Here is a 21,065-nt window from a genome sequence, read left to right as displayed (position 1 = left end):
TGTGAGCTAGTGACAACGATTTTGAGGTTTTAAAATTTTTCCAATGTGAAACTCATAAGGTGATTTATATGACATGGTATTGTAGGCCCTAAAATTAACCTTGAATGGAAATATATTTGTCAGTTATCTCAAGGAGGCAGTTCATTGCAGTGTCCAAGGATGGGAAGTATAATTGGTATGCCGTGGTTGTGGCTGGAATTCTGTACGGTGCCCTCAGTAGACTGGAATAGGCAGAATATATCCAAAGATCTTTCCATTAATGTCTTCTACTTATCTCTCTCTCCTTATTTTGTATAGAAATACTTATTTTTCTTAATCACATTCATATCTAAATCACAGTCACACCCAGCAGCAATCAGCCTTGGTAAAAAAGATACTATCTTAGGCAAATGGTTGGGTAGAAAGGGAGAGGTAGAAAAAAGAAGGGCAAAAGGAGGGGGTTTATTAGCGTAAATCAGGATTTTAGTTTTTACAGTGTAACGTAGCTTGGTTCTCCAATCTTCTTCACTTATATTTCAGTAAATGTCTTGCTATTTGCTGTGCCTGAAATGCCCTTGTCCCCTTCGTCACCTGCACAGCTCCTGCTCAACTCATGATCCTGAATTCTGTGACCACTGTCCCTGCTAAGGCTCCCGGAATTTATCAAGTAATACAGCCAAATCAGGCAGAGTCAAGTGGATTTTCCTCTGATCCTCTGACACTTGGTTTATGTTTCTATCCTAGTACTTATTCTATTGTACCAATATATGTAAGCATGTAGATAACATTTGTTTCCATGTCTGTTTCCCTATATCAGAGTTTCTCAGCCTCAGCACTATTGACATTTTGGGCCAGATAATTCTTTGTTATGGACTATCCTGTGCACTGTAGGATTTTTAGCCTCTACCCATGAGATGCTGTTATTACCCCCTCCTAATTGTCCCTAACAAAATGTCTCCAGATATTGCCAAATGTCACTTGTGGCTGGGGGGAAAAATCACCCCTGGCTGAGAACCACTGCTCTTGTCAGCCTAGGAGCTCCTCCAAGGACCATACAGTATTCCTCCTGGTATTTCCAGTGCCCAGCACAAAGTGTCCATGTAGTCACTGTAAATAACCAGTATTTGAAGGTTGACTCACATGCAGTGGTTTTGCCCTTTCCCATCTCTTAACATCTCTGCAGAACTAATGCTGAGAACCTCTTGATAGCTAGAATTATTCAAAACATATAGGAAATGTCAGGCAGATATATAGGAGGAACCTGACTTTCTCCTATATTGTCACCATTGACTCTCGCTTTGTGACCCTGAGTGACTGACTGACTCTTAAAACTTCAATTTGTTTTTAGCTTTAGAATTGGGATAATAGGGTTGTAATTAAGTCAAATGAGATAACATGTTTGAAAACATTTATCACAACAGGTGTTCAACACACACTAGCCTAATATTCTTGATTGATCGATTGATTCATGCATTCATTCAGCACATACCATAAGCTAGGCCCCAAGCTGGAACCAGTTAGAGAGTGCATTAGTTACATCTATGCCCAGCGGGCCCTGGCATTGGGGAGTTCCTGCTCTGATGGAGGAGACAAGTGTGCAGTTTATAGGGGTTAAGCTTTACACCACTGAAGGTATAAAGTGGGAGAAAGCCCCCAGGAGACAACTGACTTGAAGAGTTGTTGGGAAGGCTTTTCTGAAGAGAGGGAGGCTCGGCATTTAGGAAGACAGTGGAGAAGAATGTCCCAGGCAAAGCTAACAACCTATGCAGGTGCAGGTGGGAATGGTGAACTCCCATAGAAAGAATAGTGAAATGTGGGCCAAGTTGGGCGATGATGAGAGAAAAGGGTTTAAAATAGGTTAGAATCTGGCTGGACATGGTGGCTCACACCTGTAATCCTAGCACTTTGGGAGGCCGAGGCAGGAGGATCACTTGAGCCCGGGAGTTTGATGTTGCTGTGAGCTATGATGACACCACTGCACTCTAGTCCAGGTGACAGAGACCCTGCCTCAAAAAGAAAAGGAAAAAAAAAAAAAAGGCTAGCCTCCATATGAGTGTGAATATTTCTGAAATTAGACCTTGCTCACCACAGTGACCCAGGGCAGATTGGAGAAGTTTTTTTTCCTTCTTTCATTTTGTCTTTATTAGTCTTATCCTATTCCTCACCAAGTTGGCCTCCCAGAATATCACCTTGTTTCCATTCATTTACAAATGTGTTAAGGGTTTTGGCATACCCCAAAGGGTATATTACTATAGGAGAGATTTGAATTTTTACAATTTCTTTCCTTCAGTTGGTTTAAACTATTTTCATGTATATCTTTAATGCATTCATTTGAGATAAAATAAGCTGGGTTTATCTCTTACACCTGAAAGGAATACTGCTTGTGTTATCTCTTAGCTGTTTACAACACCTGTCTGAGGTGGGCAGTCTTTTCTTTATTTGAAAGATAGAAGAATTGATACTAGGGAGTTAACTGATGTGTATAAAGGTCTGTACAATGGAGGATCACTCCTGGTCTTGTTACTTTGGTAACTTGACCCTTTGGGAAGAGTTGAAAATCAATCTCCTCTGTACTACTGTGAATACCATTTGGATATTATTATTCAAGCATTATTATCCAGTAAGACATGGCCTATAGAAATATCTTTGGAAGACATTTTTTGTAAAATGAATGATCTAAACATTTATATTTAATGCTTACAATTTTGATTGAGCGATTTGTATTTTATGTTGTATAAATTATAGTATAAACCTTAAAACCCCTCAGTAGGTTAAGTATCTCTTTTTAGTAACGTACTTGTTAATGAAAACACATGAAAGGGAGATAACATGAACTCTGACTATATCATCATTCATACATAATCGTGAAATTTCATCCTGTGCAAAATCCGTTATTTAAGATAAGTAGATAGTATATTTTGTCTAATTCCAACATGAATGGATTCTATGAAAAAAGAACTTATCTCACTTTGTTACCCTCAGCATTAGTGTTAAGTAACAGCAATACAACAGCAGAGGGCACCAAATATCCATTTCAGTCTTACACAGTTTGTTGATATTTTCTAGTTTTTGTGCCTGCCTTTCCACTTCCCCCCCTCTCTTCCTTCCTCCTTACCTTTTGTCCTTTTTCGTAACATTGAAAATAGTTCACATTGAAACTATATTGTGAATACTTTTTAGTAGACAATGAGATTTTCCCTTACCTAACTTTAAAATGTTTCAAAAGTACATTATGTCATCAATTTGTTTTTATTCAGTGAACCTTTTACATTTAACACTATGCATCAGAATTTCAGAGATTCCTTTAAAGATTTTTATGCAATAACATATCCTATACAAAAATCAAGAGTAAAATTATTCTTTTATTTTGCCTACCAAATACTATTAGGTAATAAACCAGTTTTTTACACCATACTTAGGAAATTAACAATTATTTAGAACATACAATGTAAATATGATACCCACATAATTTTGTAAAGCAGAATATTAAGATTTGTCACATAAAAATTTTTCTTATATTCTATTTTAGTACTCAATTTTGATATTTATAGAAACGTGTATGTGTGTGTATATGGGCTAGATGTATAACATGTCCTAGCTTTGTTCTTAGTATCCTTAAACTATGGTTTCAAAGAAGATTCTGCTTTTTTTCTTTTTAAATGGTCAACTCTTCTGCTTTACACTTTAGCATGAAAATCAGCTGATGTTTATCATGATCGCTGGTATAAAATATTTTTAGGTAGAAATCTGAACCATTTGATATCATTGTAGGTTAGACTCAGTGCTCACTCAAGAAAAATAATGTTAAATTATTTTATGAGAGGATTTAAAAGTAGTCTTAAACTGTGATATTAAAAAACAATTCAGAAATAAGCTTTTAAATCAGGACAGTTGAAGTGAATGGTGTAAGAATAAAATTATTGCCAGTGTTTTAAATTTCTCTTAGTCATAAGATAAAATGAAATATACTTAAAATATCATTATAATACTGTTTTTAGGGGAAAAAGCTATCAGGTAACTTAGAATACATTCAAATATATAATAATGATAAATGTTAAAACATGGATACATCAACATTTTTTCCTCTGTAGATTCTAAGTTATTGCTTTTTTGTTGCTGGGGGCTATTGCGTATAGTGCGTGTGTGTGTGTGTGTGTGTGTGTGTGTGTGTGTGCTGAAAAATATCCATACATAATAAAGGTTAATTTCATGATCATAGTTCTGTTATTTTCCTTGGGTTTTCACTTGAGAGACAATTCTACCTGTTCCCTTTAACATGATTGCCACAGGTTCACATTCAGTGATGAGCAAGGAATCCAATAATTTTTTCCTGTGGTTGCATTTCTGTAATATTTTAAGTCAGGTTTCTTATTTAAAATCTGAAATGGCTAAATATGTATTTTCCCTCACACAGAAAATATAAAGTTATAATAAGTTTGGTACTTATGATGAAAATGTCAAATATATCTGTCTTACTAGCCCTTTTAAGTAAGTGCGTGTGTGTGTGTATTTTGCATTTTTATTGAGTTTTACTAGCAAATTTGAGACCATTTCACTTGTATATACCTTATGATTTAACTTTCCTTGGTGGCCTTTTTCAAATACGGTTTTTAGCTATTGCTTTAAGGATAGAGGCTTTATTTTCTCCCAAGCATCTTGCGCATAATAGGCACTCCACAAATATTTGTTGAACTGAATTTAATCTTCCTCCATGATAACATAAAGGTAGGTTTGTGAGCACACATTTTAGATGTTCTTAATAAAGGTGGCAGAGGCTGCATACTAAGGTTGCTGTTAAAGAGTTTTCCTTAATCAGATAGCCTGTATTTGAAATTGTCAAGAATATAAGAAGATTTGAACGTGTGAGTTTGCTGTGGATATGTATATCTTATGATTAAGCCAAGAGATCCTTGGGTTTGATAGATGTTTTGTTTGTTTGTTTGTTTGTTTGATATTCTATTTTTTTTACTTTCCAATCATAATGTATGATCGTTTATATATAATAAAATATGTATTTTGGTTCACTGATCTTTTGTACTCTGACTTTGCTAAAATCATTTATTAGTTATAGGATGCTTTTTTTTTTTTTCCCTTCTCCTGCCCTATCATTTTATTTATTTATTTTTTATTTCAGTTTACTATGACTCGGGGGGACGGGCAATATACATAACCTGATAGATGTTTTTGTTCATTTTACTGTAGCTAATCTTAGCGAAACATACTAGAATATTAGACATGTCAGTGATTAACTCAGCAATATCCATGCATTTAGCCAAAATATTATCCTCACAACTTTGCTGAATGTCTTATTTTGTTATAACAGGACTTGGTTAGGTTAAAGTAAAATCCATTGTCAAGGTATTATAGGCTATGCAGGACTTTGTGTGATGTCAAATTATAGCTCATTGACAGGACTTGGGGATAAGTCATTTTCTCTCTTTCATTCTCCCTGTTATCTTCTCATCTGTGTGTGTGGTTTTTTTTTTTTTTTAATGTTGTTTCATTTCCTTTTTTTGGTCACAATGACACAATCGGTGGCACTGAAGAGGTTGTGGTAAGAGGAGTCGCACACAATCGCATCCAGATATCATATACCAGACACTAGATGACCTTTCCGTTGTCTAAGCACATGGGCTGTCTGCTGGTACACCTCCCAGGAAGAGACAGAAATATGGGCAGATCTGGGGGTGCTCAAAGGGGCACATGTGTGCCTGCCATCAGATGAGAGAGCTTAAAAGTCTACCTTCTATCCCCTCACTTTTGCTTTCTTTTTTCTATAAGCCACTCTTGCTGCTTTAATAATTTCTTTACTAAACATGTTTGATTTTATAGTCTTTGGTAATAATGGTCTCTGTCTTTCTCCTAAAAGAATTTTGCACATCTTCGCTGGAAAGGCAGTATCTGCTAAAGTACCGTGGTGGGTTGTTTAATATTGTTATTACCTATTCCATCATACCTGGGGTCAGGTTTTTCTACCTACTATTGATATAAGATGATATTTTATCTTTTGCTGTGACATAACCAACCCTAATACCTAGCATAGTGCCTGGGCCATAGCAACAGCTTTGTATGTGGTAGCTATCATTATTTAAAATTTTCATATCAATAACATTACATATAATGTTATGTATCATTTACCCAAATTAGTGTTGGTAGGTACGAAGCAGTAAACTTAGTGTCTGGTATTATACATGCAATGTTTGAGAAAGCAAATATAATGCACAGTGCTATGACAAACAAATGGGCAATTTACACACATCCTTTAATCCATCCTATCTTCTATAATACATTCTTGGTGCTATTGCATACCTTCATCTTCCCTCATCTGGGTGACTTCTCTTGCCTTCTGTCTCATATTCATGCTCTTGCTCCTTTTCAGCCAACATTGCTGATGGATAAATGTTTATATGATTAAGTTTGATCATGTAACTCCCCTCATCAAACTCTTTTAGACAGCAGTTCTCAAACTTTACTGCAGAAGTCATCTGGGGTACTCATCAGACAGATTCTGGCACATTCCCAGAGATACTGATTCGGGTCTGATATCAGACCCAGGAACTTATATTTAACAAGCATCCCTGATGATTCTGAGAAAAGTACTGCTTTAGTGCTCCCAAGCCTGTAGGAGAAAGTTCAAAAGCCTTAGTGTGGCCCTCAGTGCTCTCCATGAACCATTACATGCTTCATCTCAGTCACCTGTGGTTTCATCAACATCCATCCTGTGATGTTTCCTGCCTTTGTCCTTTTTCACATCCTGCCATCTATCTGCCAGGAGTGCTTTTTCATAGCTCAAGTTACACCTTCCATGAGGCTCTCTCTGGTCACCCAAGGCAGAGTTGGTACTTTCTTTGTTGTGTCCCTTTGTAGTACCTTGCAGTCTCACTTTATTTATAGCGCCGTTCATATTATAATGACTTTTTTACACATCATGTATCTGTTAGTTTTGAGTTCCATGGCTAGAAAAGTCATTTTTTATTCACCATTGTATCTGTATCCTCAGTGCTTTGCACAAAGGACATAATAGGGGTTAGGTTAATGGAGGAATGAATGAAGTACAGGAATGAAACACTCTCACGTAGCCCGTAAGTATATAAATTATTATATATCAATGAAAGAGTAAATATAGGAATGACATTCAGAAAGTCCTTTTTTTTTTACTTCATATTTGTAACTTCATGTTTACTATTGTGTAGTATAAATTTATATTATGCACCTTCGATTGTCCAACTCTGGAAATATTTAGAGTTTATACATAGGAGATAGTGATAAGATCTGCTTGAAGAGGTCTAAGTAATTTTTGAAAAAGGAGCCACTTGAGGTAACTTCCTAAAGGATGGGGGTTTCCATTTTATTCTAAAGTTTTATTTTTTAATTATGAAAATAATATATATTGATTATATACAACTTAACTATATAGAAATTCAAATAAAATGTTTTATAATTCTGTCACGAAAATGTAATTACTATTACTATTTTCATGTATTTTTTCAGCTTTTTTGCCATGCTTATATATATATATATATATATATATATTTAAGCATTAAATAAAATTGGAGCCGGGCGTGGTGGCTCACGCCTCTAATCCTAGCACTCTGGGAGGCCGAGGCGGGTGGATCGCTCAAGGTCAGGAGTTCAAGACCAGCCTGAGCAAGAGCGAGACCCCGTCTCTACCAAAAATAGAAAGAAATTATGTGGCCAACAAAAAATATATATAGAAAAAAAAATTAGCCGGGCATGGTGGTGCATGCCTGTAGTCCCAGCTACTCGGGAGGCTGAGGCAGTAGGATCGCTTGAGCCCAGGAGTTTGAGGTTGCTGTGAGCTAGGCTGACGCCACGGCACTCACTCTAGCCCGGGCAACAGAGCGAGACTCTGTCTCAAAAAAAATAAAATAAAATAAAAAATAAATAAAATTGGAACCATGCCCAGGTGTGTGTGTGTGTGTGTGCATACGCATGTGTGTGTAATTTTACCTTAAAGTTGGAACATAAGCATTTTGCTATGTGGTTAAATGTGCCCAAAAATCATGATTTGTAATGACTGCAATACTTTATTATATGGCTATTCTTAAATTATTTGCCTATTTCCTTACTGTTAGATATTTAGGTTTTCTTTTAAAATAATTTATTTTTATTTATTGATTGAGTGAGTCAGGGTCTCGCTCTGTCACCTAGGCTGGAGTGCAGTGGTGCGATCATAGTGCACTGCACTGGAATTCCTAGGCTGAAGTAATCCTCCTGCCTCAGCCTTCCGAACAGCCGGGACTACAGGTGTGCCACGGTGCCAGGCTTATTCCTCGTTCTTACTTGCTGTTTAACATTTTTTTTTTTTGTTTTACAGTAGTGAATTTTAAGTATAGTTAGAAAGTCTTTTCTCATCTCAAGATCAGATAGTCACCTATATTGTGATTTGGTGAAGAATTTTGTATTTTCTATTTCTCTTAATAATCCACGATAATGGAAGTCTTTTGGTAGAAGAGTGACATGGTTACATTTGTGGTTTACATTAGCAATAAGTCTGGCTCTGTGGATGTCACACATGTTGGAGTAAGATGAGACTAGGGCAGTGAAAGCCGTCTTGAGGAATGAAGATAAGGATCCAAATTTCTGTCGTGACGGTGGGATAGAAAGGAAGAGGAATGATTCCAACTGATGATTCAGGAGGCACTGCAGGTTAGTGAGAGGGCAGAGACGAGGACGTGTTAAATGTAAGGTGCTATGGGACATCCAGCTACAAAGAATTGGAAATACAGGATTGAAACTCCTTTAGGAGGCTGGTCTGGCTGATGATGGAAATCAAGGAGCCATCCACATATACGTGATAGTTCCTGTGCGGGAGGAAGAAGTTAGCACAGCTAAGAGAGAGGATGGTCAGAATTAGAGTACTCACCAGGAGGGTGTTTCCAGGATTCTGGAGAGGGGGCTTTCTATTCTTTCTCCCCCACCCCCCCGCCACTGTCCCTCAGCTAAAACAACAATGTCAGATACTGCAAAGAGATTAAGGAGGAGGGACTGCAGAGTTTCCATTGGCTTAGTCTACTGCTCTCCGTAACTTTGGCGATAGCAGTAAAGGACGGTAGAGGCGGAAAGCAATAGAAAAGGGAACATGGTCAAAGGATAACACTTTTTTGGGGGAGGGGGGAGAGATAAGGTAAAATAGAATAAGGAGAGATTTGACAGTGCAACAACTTAAAAGAATCAGTAGCCATGATAAACAGATTATTCTTTCAGGTGGAACAGTAATTCATTCTCAGAGACAGAATTTGCTGATAAGTTACTGAAACAAATTTTAATCTGTTCTATGAATAAAAGACCCCTGCCTCGATAATAAACATTTTTTCCCTTGGTTTTTTAATTAATTGGCAATTTTCGATTGTTTCAGCATAAAGTTCTTCTGTTTATGCTTATATGTTTTACATGCTGTTGATTGGCAAAGTTAATGTGTTACTTTTAATGCTATAGGTCCCTGAAAAGACAGCTTAATAAGCATTTGAATTGCTCTATTTATTGTTCATTAATAAGCGTATGAAATTAAATACTTTGAATTATAACTATCTTTTTTTAAAATATTTATTTCAGGGGAATTTACCTAAATATTCTCATAACTCCCTGATGGTTCAAGCAATAAAGACAAACCTAACAGACCCGGACATACATGTGCTTTTCTTTGATGTGGAAGCGTTGATTATTCAACTCCTGACTGAAGAAGCCTCTAGGCCGAATACTGCGCTTATTTCCCCAGAGAATTTGCAAAAAGCATCTGGCAGTTCAGACAAAGGGGGCTCTTTTCTAACTGGAAAACGAGCTGCAGTTCTCTTCCAACAAGTGAAAGAAACTATCAAAGAGAACATAAAGGAACACCTCCTTGATGATGAAGAGGAGGATGAGGAGATGATGAGGCAGAGAAGGGAAGAAAGTGATCCTGAATATCGGGCCAGCAAATCTAAGCCACTGACCCTGCTAGAATATAATTTAACTATGGACACTGCCAAGTTATTCATGTCCTGCCTTCATGCCTGGGGTTTGAATGAAGTCCTGGATGAAGTTTGCCTCGATCGCCTTGGAATGCTGAAACCCCATTGCACGGTGTCGTTTGGTCTCTTATCGAGGGGAGGCCATATGTCACTGATGCTTCCTGGTTATAATCAACCTGCTTGTAAACTGTCACACGGGAGAACAGAAATAGGAAGGAAGCTGCCAGCAACTGAAGGAATAGGAAAGGGAACTTACGGAGTGTCCCGAGCCGTCACCACACAGCATCTCCTGTCCATCATTTCTTTGGCAAATACCTTAATGAGTATGACCAATGCAACTTTTATTGGTGATCATATGAAGAAGGGCCCTACCAGGTGTGACCATGATAGTTTGATTTTATTGTTAAGTTTCAAAAGAAAAATCCGTTTTATTTTTGTGGTTGTTTATCTTTTTTTTTTTTTTTCTATGCACTTTAGCCCTTTCATGTCATCTCAGCGTTTTCTCTTTAAATTTTAAAAGGCAAGTCTTTAAAATGCCTGGTTTAAAACATCATAAAATTATATGGTTTTATTGTATGTGCATTGACATACTTAGTAGCCATTAAAAAATTTGGAATGAGGGAATTGGTCATATAGACTAGCTCTTGAGTAAGTATCATGGTAAAATTGGATCTACTTGAAGTTTGCATTAACATTCAACTCAAGATATGTGGTTAAAGTGCTTCTTCTTCTTGCTACTATATGTAATGAATGATATGTGTTCAGTGATTTGTCTTCCGAATTTTGTGAGAAGTATAGTCAGAATTTTTCAGTAGGGAAAGAGAAAACAACTTTTTTAAATGCAGGAGAATATTATTTTAATATTTATAGAATACTTAGCCTGAATTGATATTTCCTGTTTCCCAAAGTTATGAAGACATCTTTTTATTGTATTCTCTATTGAGAGTGGGCCATATCAATAATTTTTTTATCTGACAACTACTTATGTAGCTAGCATTTGCTTCGTGTCAGTCTCTGTTGTAAGCACTTCACAAAAACTAACTCATTAGTGCTCTTAACCTTGTAAGGTAGGCACTTTTATTATCCCTTCATTACAGATAAGAAAACTGCGACACAGAGAGATGAAGTAATTTGTCCAACGTCACACAGTAGTTAGTAAGTGGTAGAGCCAGAATTCAAAATTGAGACATTTGCCTCTAGTGTTCAAGATTTATTAATGCCTCATTAACTTTGTTAGGCTTTAGGGATGAATACTTTTAAACTCAGTGTGTCTTTCTGTGAATTCATTTGGACTAATGATACTTGGTAGGTGGGCTGAAATTCCAGCATGCTAATATTGAAGAATGAAGGACTAAGTATGATATTTATCTGTCAATGTAGTACATTGGAGTGTTCATAAATCTTTCTTTAATGTAAAGCATAAAGTGTAGATGTAAAATTTTTAATTGCTACTTGTTAATCATTTACTTTTTTTTACTATATTCAAATTTGAAATGGAAAATGTTTTTTTTTTTTTTTTTTTTTTTTTTTGAGACAGAGTCTCACTCTGTTGCCCAGGCTAGAGTGAGTGCCGTGGCGTCAGCCTAGCTCACAGCAACCTCAAACTCCTGGGCTCAAGCAATCCTCCTGTCTCAGCCTCCCGAGTAGCTGGGACTACAGGCATGCACCACCATGCCCGGCTAATTTTTTCTATATATATTTTTAGCTGTCCATATAATTTCTTTCTATTTTTTTTTAGTAGAGATGGGGTCTCGCTCTTGCTCAGGCTGGTCTCGAACTCCTGAGCTCAAACGATCCGCCCACCTCGGCCTCCCAGAGTGCTAGGATTACAGGCGTGAGCCACCGCGCCCGGCCGGAAAATGTTAATAGTTACAAAACCAAAAACCCCATCTTTTTAGAACAGTAAATTAAAAATGTTCTGTATGTGTTGCTTTTGTTATTCATTTGGAACAAGAAAATTTAATATTTTAAATAGTTCTGGATATTTGAAAATGTGAAAGTATATATACATGTGTTTTTTTTCTTCTTTTTGAAGGCCACCTAGACCAAGCACCCCAGACCTTTCTAAGGCAAGGGGTTCCCCTCCAACTGCCAGTAATATTGTGCAAGGACAGATTAAACAAGGTAAAACTAAATCTCATTAAGTAATTGACATGACATTTCGGTTCTAGAAACTGAGGAGCCATAGCTAATGTATAATTATAACATTTTGTTTGTCTCAGGTTATTAAAAGAGAGAAAAGTTGTTATATTCCAGATGTAAATATGGATAATTAAGATGTCAGTTAAAAATAAATCAGATTTATTTAGAAATTGATAAATGAGCATATTTCGTATAATTTTATTGTGCTGTCTTTGGCCTAATCTTTATGTATTAGAGGCACCTTAACTTGACAGCACTAGTGTTTTAATTGTATGTCTCTTCATTGTAAAAGTTATACCTATTGTTTAACTATATTTAGGAATGTTTAAATTCATAGTTACACACCTTAGTTCATCTCCTGCCATTTGCCAGCAGTTTATGCATTGTGATTCACAAGTGGAAATCCTTGTTAAACAGTATTTTTATCTTTTCTTTTTATTTAAATCATTATATACCTTAACTTTCATCTCTAGCTTTGTTTTTCATTAAAGGATAGAAGAGAACTTTTGTCTTATTTTATTTGTTTCTTAATTATTTACATATATTCCCAAGTATAATTAGTATACTCAGGTATTTCTGCATATATCTTTTATACTCCTTTTCAGAATGGCAAATGAGCTAATCACGAGAGTTGGGGAGTCTTGTCTGCTTAGAAAACTTTCCTTTAGGCCAAGAATTAAAGCTGACTCTTACAGAATATGATAGAAATAAAGAAGCAAGAGATGTGTTGATGAGGTTCTGCTTATAAGTGGTAACATCTTAGAGTTTTCTTTTTCCCTTTGTTTTTTTTTTTTTTTTAAGTTTAAAGGAGTCAAAGAATAGTTTTACGACACTTGTTAGAAAAAATAGGCTCCCAACTTCATAGCTATAATTTTATCCTTCCCTAGGGATAAGTACTTTTATCTTTCATAGCTGATTATTTGGTTCTTACTTTAACATCCTCATTCGATATGCTTGATTTTCTGTGTTTGGTGCTGTCTGTTTTCATCATGGAAGATAAGCTCCCACACTGTGTGCCATTCCCATCCTTCATTTTCCATCCCCCATGATCAGCCTTCTCATTTCCCTGTCCTAAAATTAAAGTTATATAATCATTATATAATATTTTATGTTAAACTATATAAAAGTTTTATAATAGTTTTGGTTAGATAACTTTTTATACTTACGTGTGTAAAATACACAAAAAATTGCACAAAACAGAAATGTAGAGGGTGTTTATAAGCTGAACACCCTTGTAACATTGTTCTATTCCTGGACAAGGAATAGAACATTACCAGCACTTCAGAAACATCCTGCATGTTCGTTCCCAATCATCATAACTTCCCTTCCCAAAGTTAACTATTATCTATGGGTAATTTAGTAATGAGTTATTTAAATTTCCAAACATTCAGAGATTTTCCAAGGATCTTTTTGCTATTGATTTCTATTTTATGGTCAGATATCATATTTTGCATGGTTTGAATCCTTTTGAATTTTTTCAGTTGATTGTATTTATTTTATTTATTGACAAAATTGCATATAATTATGGTGTCCAACATGATGTTTTGATATATGTATACATTGTGGACTGGCTAAATGAAGCTAACATATTCATTGCCTCACATATGTATCTTTTTTGTATGTGTTAAGAACACTTAAGGCCGGGCGCGGTGGCTCACGCCTGTAATCCTAGCACTCTGGGAGGCCGAGGCGGGTGGATCGCTCGAGGTCAGGAGTTCGAGACCAGCCTGAGCAAGAGTGAGACCCCGTCTCTACTAAAAATAGAAAGAAATTATATGGACAACTAAAATATATATATACAAAAAAAATTAGCCGGGCATGGTGGCGCATGCCTGTAGTCCCAGCTACTCGGGAGGCTGAGGCAGTAGGATCGCTTAAGCCCAGGAGTTTGAGGTTGCTGTGAGCTAGGCTGACGCCACGGCACTCACTCTAGCCCGGGCAACAGAGTGAGACTCTGTCTCAAAAAAAAAAAAAAAAAAAGAACACTTAAAATCTCTCTTAGCAGTTTTCAAGAATATAATATATTGTTATTAATTATGGTCTCCACATTGTACAATATAAATCCATTTATATTTATCAAGACATATTTTATGATCCAGAATATGGTATATCTTGGCAAATACACTAAGTGTACTTCAGAAGAACATGTATTCTTTTTTTGGGTGGGATATTTCATAAATGTCAGCTCAAGTTACTTGGCAGTGTTCAAGTTTTGTGTATCCTTGCTGATTTTTCTGCCCACTTGGCTCTATCAATTAGGTGAGGGAATTGAAATCAGCAGCTATAATTATGGGTTTGTTTATTTGTTCTTGCACTTCTGTCAGTTTTTCTTCATGTATTTTAAGCTCTCTTAATAGGTGCATAAACTTTTGTAATTATCATTTTTTCCTTGATTATTTGACTTTTATTATTGTGAAATGACCTTTATCTTTGCTAATATCCTTTGCTTTGAAATCTACTTTGTTTATAATAATATAGTCAATTCAACATTTTTGGCTACATTATCATGGTATATCTTTTCTCATCCTTTTGTCTTTTCACTATTTGGGTCTTTATATTTAAGGTGTGTTACTTGTAGACAGCATATAGTTGGGTCTTGCTTTTCTATCCAATCTAACTTTTTAATTGGGGTGTTTAAACCATTTACATTTAATGTATTTGTTGATATGGTTAGGTTTGAGTCAGTCATCCTGGTACTTTATTTTTCTCTTTTTCTCATTTGTGCTTTGTTCTCTCTTCCTTTTTCTGTTGTCTTTCAGATTAATAAAATATTTTTTATGATTCCATTTATCTCCTTTGTGGAGATATTATAAGCTAATTATTTGGTTATTTTATTGGTTATTTGAGAGTTTATGGTCTACATCTTTGACTTATTACAGTACACCTGCAAGTGATACTACACCGTTTAACATTTAATGTAAAAACCTTACAATATTATACTCGTATTTCTCTCCTCCTCATTTTTATGCTATTGTTGTCCTGCATTTTATTTTTACATGTTATAAACCTCACAAATCATTATGATTTGTGTTTAATAGTCAATTATATTTTAATGAGATTTAAATCAGAAAAAACATACTTATGTACCCACATAGTTACCATTTTTGGTGCTCTTTATTTCTTTGTATAGATCCAGATTTCTATCTGGTATAGCTTTCCTTCTGCCTAAAGGACTTCCTTTAACGCTTCCTGTACTGTGGATCTGCTGTTCTTTAAGTTTTTTTTTTATGTCTGAAAACATTTTGTTTTTGAGATGGGATCTTGCTATGTTGCCAAGGCTGGTCTCAAACTCCCGAGCTCAAGCAGTCCTCTCACCTCATCTTCCCAAGTAGCTGGAACTACAGGCGTGTGCCACCATCCCCAGCCTGAAAACGTATTTATTTGCCTTTGTTTTTGAAAGATATTTTTGTCTGGTATATAACTCTAAATTGACCGTTTTTATTTTTTAATACTTTAAAGATGATACTCCGTTGTCTTCTTTCTTGTCTTTCTAACAAGAAATCTTATATAACAAGATGTTCTTATCTTTGTTCTTCTGTATGTAACATTATTACTCTTGCTGCTTTTAAGATTTTGGCTCAACTTAGGTTGTTTAAACTTGGAAGTAACAGATAGTCATCGTTAAATTATCTCAGGTAATATTTACGTAAATTAACCAATAGTTTATCACTATCCTTTTCCAGGATCTGTAGCAAAAAAAAAAAAAAACCTAGACTTAACCTAGAGTACGTATGTCAGGTGAATGAATGAATTTGAGAATTCCCTAAAATTTTGTGTTTGAACTTATGTGCCTCTCTTTTTGTAAATTGGCTTATATAATAACTTTGATCTGCTGTTATAGAAGCTTATAGAACAGGGACATTTTTTCTGTTTTGTTCACTTATTTATTGCAAGTTCTTGGAACAATGGCGGATACAGAGAAGGAGCTCAGTAAATATTTGTGAAATAAATGAATCTGTAGATACCCTCTCTTTATGCTTCTTTTTTTTTTTTTACTTTTTAAGTAATTAACATTTATTATATGAAAATTATACTTCAAATAAAGCTGTTTAAAAATGAAAGAAAAAATAACACCAATCTTACAAAAACTCTTCTAAAGAATAGAAAAAGAGAAGCATAATCTTGGTTATAATACTTGACAAAAATATTACAAGAAAGGAAAATCATTGGGCAGTGATCCTTATTAATATAAGTACAAATATCCAACACACAATATTAGCAACTAAATCAATTGAACACAAAAAAAATGTACCTCGACCAAGTTGGGTTTATTCCAGAAATGCAAGGCTAGTGTAACATTCAGGTTTCAATGGATATAATTCACCACACTTAAAGAACAAAAGAATAAAATCATATGATCTTTTTAATAGATGCCAAAAGGTACATATATGATAAAATTCATCACTTATTCATGGTAGAAATTCTTAGCAAACTAGAAGTAGAAGGGAACTTCTTTGATAAAGAGTATCTTGTACACTGAAGGGTAAAATATTCATAACAGAAAGAATGTTCTCTCTCTCCACTTTAGTATTGTATTGGAGATCCTAATCAGTATAATATAGTATAAGATACAATGAAACTGTCATATACAAGCAACATGACTTAAGTGAAAATTAAAAAACAATTAGATAAATTCATTTCTTAATTCTAGTATTTTATCTATACGTTCAGTATAAGAGAAATATAAAGAAACTTCTTGTAATAATAAAGAATTATAATTTCCCAGATAAAACTTTCATGTGTGTAAGATGTGCTTCTTAGGGTTTATGGAGTTAGAGTTTCTTTTCATGTTACTTTTCATGGACTTCTTTCAGTTCTACTGTTTACCTCACACGTGCCTGATTGACATTATGATGCATTCGTGTGGAAATTATGAAAAAGTTGTTTTCATGCAGCTGTCCTGTCGTCACAAAAGAACTTCACTGCATGAAAAGCAAACATATCATTCAGCAGACAATGCTTAATCTGTTCAGGAGCCCAAACCTATTGCTGTTCAATGACAGAAGAAAGGAGAGGGATTAATTTGAAGATGCTTGTGCATGACATATGGTAATTTCTCCATAGGAAGGAAGTGTCAAATGGTGACCTCTAAATCTTAACATTGACCTCCAGTTGTAGAATGTGTGTGCCATACGGTCCTTTTGCTTTTTCATATGATAATTTAAGCTGAAACATTTTCATGGCAACATAACTTTTTTAGGGGGAGGGGAGAGAATTAGTGCATCTATTCTATAAGAATTATAAAATTCACAATAATTACTTTTAATATATATAAAGCATTTGTATAATAAAAATATTTCTTAGACTTCAGTCAATGAAACAATGTAGGATTCTTTTAACAAGAGTTAAGCAAAGTATACATATTCTTTACAAGTTGGTATCTTTTAAATTGAATTTTTAATAAAATAGTGTGGAAAATTGAAATGATTTCAGTGAATATTGGTTTGTGATATTTAAAAATAATTTACACATAATGTCAGAATAAATTATTAGAAAATGTAATTGACAAAATGAAGACCAGCATAAACTTTTTCATTATGAGAAATTTAAAAAATTGAATGACACTCTTGCTAATTTTTAATACGTTATCAGTTTTTCATTATTGCCTTAGATGTTTTAGAGTTGTGTTTTGTGTTAGTCAACACATCACCCATCTATAATATTAAATAGATTTTGACTTTAAGAGGAATTTGAATTACACTGTGATTGCTATTCAATAAAATATATCATTTCCCCGCTGTAATCTTTAATGATCATGCCCTTCTGATTAAAACATCATGTTTCCGTTCTGCATTCACTATATTTTGCCAACTTTGTTTTTCATTCTTCACTAATACTAGGCTTTTTTTCAGAAACTGCTGTACCTCAATTCTCTCCTCCTCCTCTCTTCTCTTTTCCTCTGCAAGTCGCCGCACCTGTCGTTTCTGCGCGGTCTGCTGCTGATCACTCTGGCTCTGACCCTGCTTCTGCTCCTGCTTTACATACCTGTTTCTTAGTAAATGAAGGTATTCTCTCTCTACTTTCTAACCACTTTCTTTCAATCTGTGCTTTATTCTAACAGACATGTTCTTTTTATCTGATTTATACATTCATCTGCTTTGTTATATATGAGATCTAAAGTCTCTATAACTTTTTTTGCTAATGTCAATGACAAGAGCCAGTTATAAAAATGTAATGTTACCGCTGGCTGGTATAAACCATGTTTCTTATGCTCTAGAATGTTGTTAAACCAGTACAAAGATGCTAATCTTTGATGCGAAGTTGATGTTAAAGGTGGTTGGTTGGTTTTCATAATAACGTTTGCCATGTGATCTCTGACATTAAAGCTAATGAATTTATTTTATATGTGTCATGACTTTGATAGACACATTTTTGCTGGCTTTACACAACTGTGCCCTGGTTAGGGGGGAATATAAGAAAGTCCCTTAATTTACATTGTCATTTGGAAAGTCTTTAAATTGGTAATTGGCACCAGTGATTATAGACTGATAGGAATTTACCCTCCTTACTATTTGTTTCAGGCTGAGGCAAAAATATATAATTTCAATTTTTAAGATGTAGTTGGGCTACCCTATTATCCCTGTGGAGTTATACAAATGGAAAGTGTTCTTGGAGCTCTGAAAATGTGCATGGGGTCTACAAAACTTTATTCCATAAGACCTCTCTAGGATTATTTGCACTGCCTGGAAGCTTAATGGAATGTGTGAGCTCTGAGTTATATCCAGTCTTTGTTGCAGTTTCAGTCTTTAGCAGTTTGTATAATATAAAAAGGAGGACATTTACAAAACCTGAACTATAACTCTGAATGCTTCTAGTTCTTCACTAAAAAGTAATATCACTAGTCATTCAAACAGAAGGAATGTTGCAATGTCTGTGAAGTACAGAACATGGGTTGCAAGTTCCACTTCTTTGGAAAGAAAACATAGGAACTGAAAAGTGTAACTTCATTTTTGGTTTCTGCCTCATAAAGCTGTACTAAGATTTGTAAAGAATGGATTTTAGGAAGAATAATTAGAGTCATATTTGTTAAGCTGTGGTGAAAGATAGTCATTTGGTAATTCAAAAATAAACTATTAGTCTTCAGGCCTTGGCGAGAATTATACTAAAATTTAGTTCACAAATTTACTTCATATTTTTATGAAACATTAAAATTCTTTAAGAAATTACTAGGTAATTTATACACGTATATGTATATAAATATATATACATAAATTATATCTTTCTCTGTTGTAAATAAATTATAATCTAAAATGCATGTTCCTATCACCCTAATTAATGTAATTATTTATTTATTATCAATTGAAGGAATTTCCGTATTGAAAAGATGAATCTTTAGATAGGTGACTTGTCTGTCTGTCTCTCTCCCCCTCTTAACAATTCCAGTAATCATTTTGAATTTTATGGTAGGGTTTTTGTCATTATTTTAGAAGACTACAGTTTAGATTATTTCAAAACATTGATTTGCAAAAATTCTATGTTCATAAATAACTTACCTTGTAACATGGTAGTAGACTTTTTTTTGCATCTATTCTTAATTATTTGTATTTAAATGTTATCCCCGGGAAGTAATATTAATTATTGTGGGTTAATAGTGGCCTCACACATCATTTGGCAAGAATGAGGCATTTAGTGTATATATTTTTCAGACACTTTTAAAATAGGGTTGAAATGATGATTCAAAAATGTCTGTATACTAGTACTTTTACTTATTACAGTGGTATACAGTGTTTGTCTTTTTCATATAATCAAATTTCATATTGTGAATTCGAACTTTGGAAAAAGTAACTTTTATTCCCATAGATTAGAGTTAATGATGTTTTAAGATTTTGTAAATTTTTTCTAAGGTTTTTATTTTGTGGAACGTCTGCATTCATTTTTTATCTCAAAATTGGTGTTATGTTACTTACAACAGTTATGATTGTGATTAGATATATGATGCATTTTTTAAGGAAAGAGATCAATAAGTACCTTAATTAAAGGCCCTCTGACAGAAAAGGGAAGACATCTCTTTTGGCTGACACAATGGCAACACAGATGGCCATGCTTTAAGTGACATGGACCTATTTTTAGATATCTGTGTGAATGCCCTTTTAACTGGCAGTGGTTTCAAATCTGTAGTTCTAGTACAGCTTTATTTTTATGCTTTACCATCCCTTAATATATGTTTTATTTTGTAGGGACTGTTTAGAAATGTATTTTCCTTGTCAATTTGGATATACTTTATGTGGAAATTTGTTTTAAAATATTGAGTTCTTATAGGTATCAAATACATTATTTAGGGATGAAATACATTGGGTATAATTCTTTGTACAAAATGTCTCATATTAAGTTAAAATCATTGATAACGTAGCAGATCTGTCCTTTTTTTGGTCTGTTTTTGGTATACTTACATAAAGAAAAACTTGTGACTTTGGGAATGCCAAACTATTTAAAGTATTTGTAATATATTACATTTTAACAGGATGGAGTCAGTTAGCTGCTATGCACTGTGTTATGCTACCAGACCTGCTGGGATTGGATAAATTTAGGCCTCCACTTCTGGAGATGCTGGCCCGAAGATGGCAAGATCGATGCTTGGAGGTAATGTCAAGCTAAAAAGAAATATTACAAAGGTATCGGTCAAATGTAAATTTGAAACAAAAATGGTTAATGTTTATCTAACTTATCACCTGTTTATTATGTCATAGAAAATGTGGATTCATGATTTCTATGTTTTTCTTTTTAAGTTTATATACTAACCAGTGATGCTCCAGCTTGTTTATTCATTTTTTTAATCCAGTGACTGTTTGATTAAAAAAAGTTTTATGTACTTTATGGAACTGTGACATTTTGGTTTCTATACAGATCATACACACACACACAAAGAAATACATAAACCCACCTCCGCTAAAATCAAACACTCAGTATAATCACAACCATCAAATTCTACGTGAATAGCTATAGTCCAATGGAAGATGCTGTGTTATTGTAAAA

At 34.5% G+C, this 21,065-nt stretch overlaps 1 protein-coding gene across 4 annotated transcripts in view; it reads left to right on the top strand.

Moving 5' to 3' along the window:
- The window catches only part of WDR7 (WD repeat domain 7), a 284,359-nt gene that overhangs the window by 69,201 nt on the left and 194,093 nt on the right, over positions 1 to 21,065 (top strand). For 2 of the 4 annotated variants that reach the window (XM_069468366.1, XM_069468367.1), the window contains exons 15-18: positions 9,556 to 10,325; positions 11,986 to 12,074; positions 17,999 to 18,097; positions 20,554 to 20,672. In XM_069468366.1, coding sequence (XP_069324467.1) covers positions 9,556 to 10,325; positions 11,986 to 12,074; positions 17,999 to 18,097; positions 20,554 to 20,672 — 1,077 coding nt within the window. The remainder of the gene's footprint in view (positions 1 to 9,555; positions 10,326 to 11,985; positions 12,075 to 17,998; positions 18,098 to 20,553; positions 20,673 to 21,065) is intronic. The other 2 variants (XM_069468368.1, XM_069468369.1) reach the window with 1 other exon arrangement.

The sequence above is a fragment of the Eulemur rufifrons genome, chromosome 5 (genome assembly GCF_041146395.1).
Source record: "Eulemur rufifrons isolate Redbay chromosome 5, OSU_ERuf_1, whole genome shotgun sequence".
In the NCBI taxonomy this organism is placed as follows: domain Eukaryota; kingdom Metazoa; phylum Chordata; class Mammalia; order Primates; family Lemuridae; genus Eulemur; species Eulemur rufifrons.
This window is presented reverse-complemented; position numbering and strand designations above follow the sequence as displayed.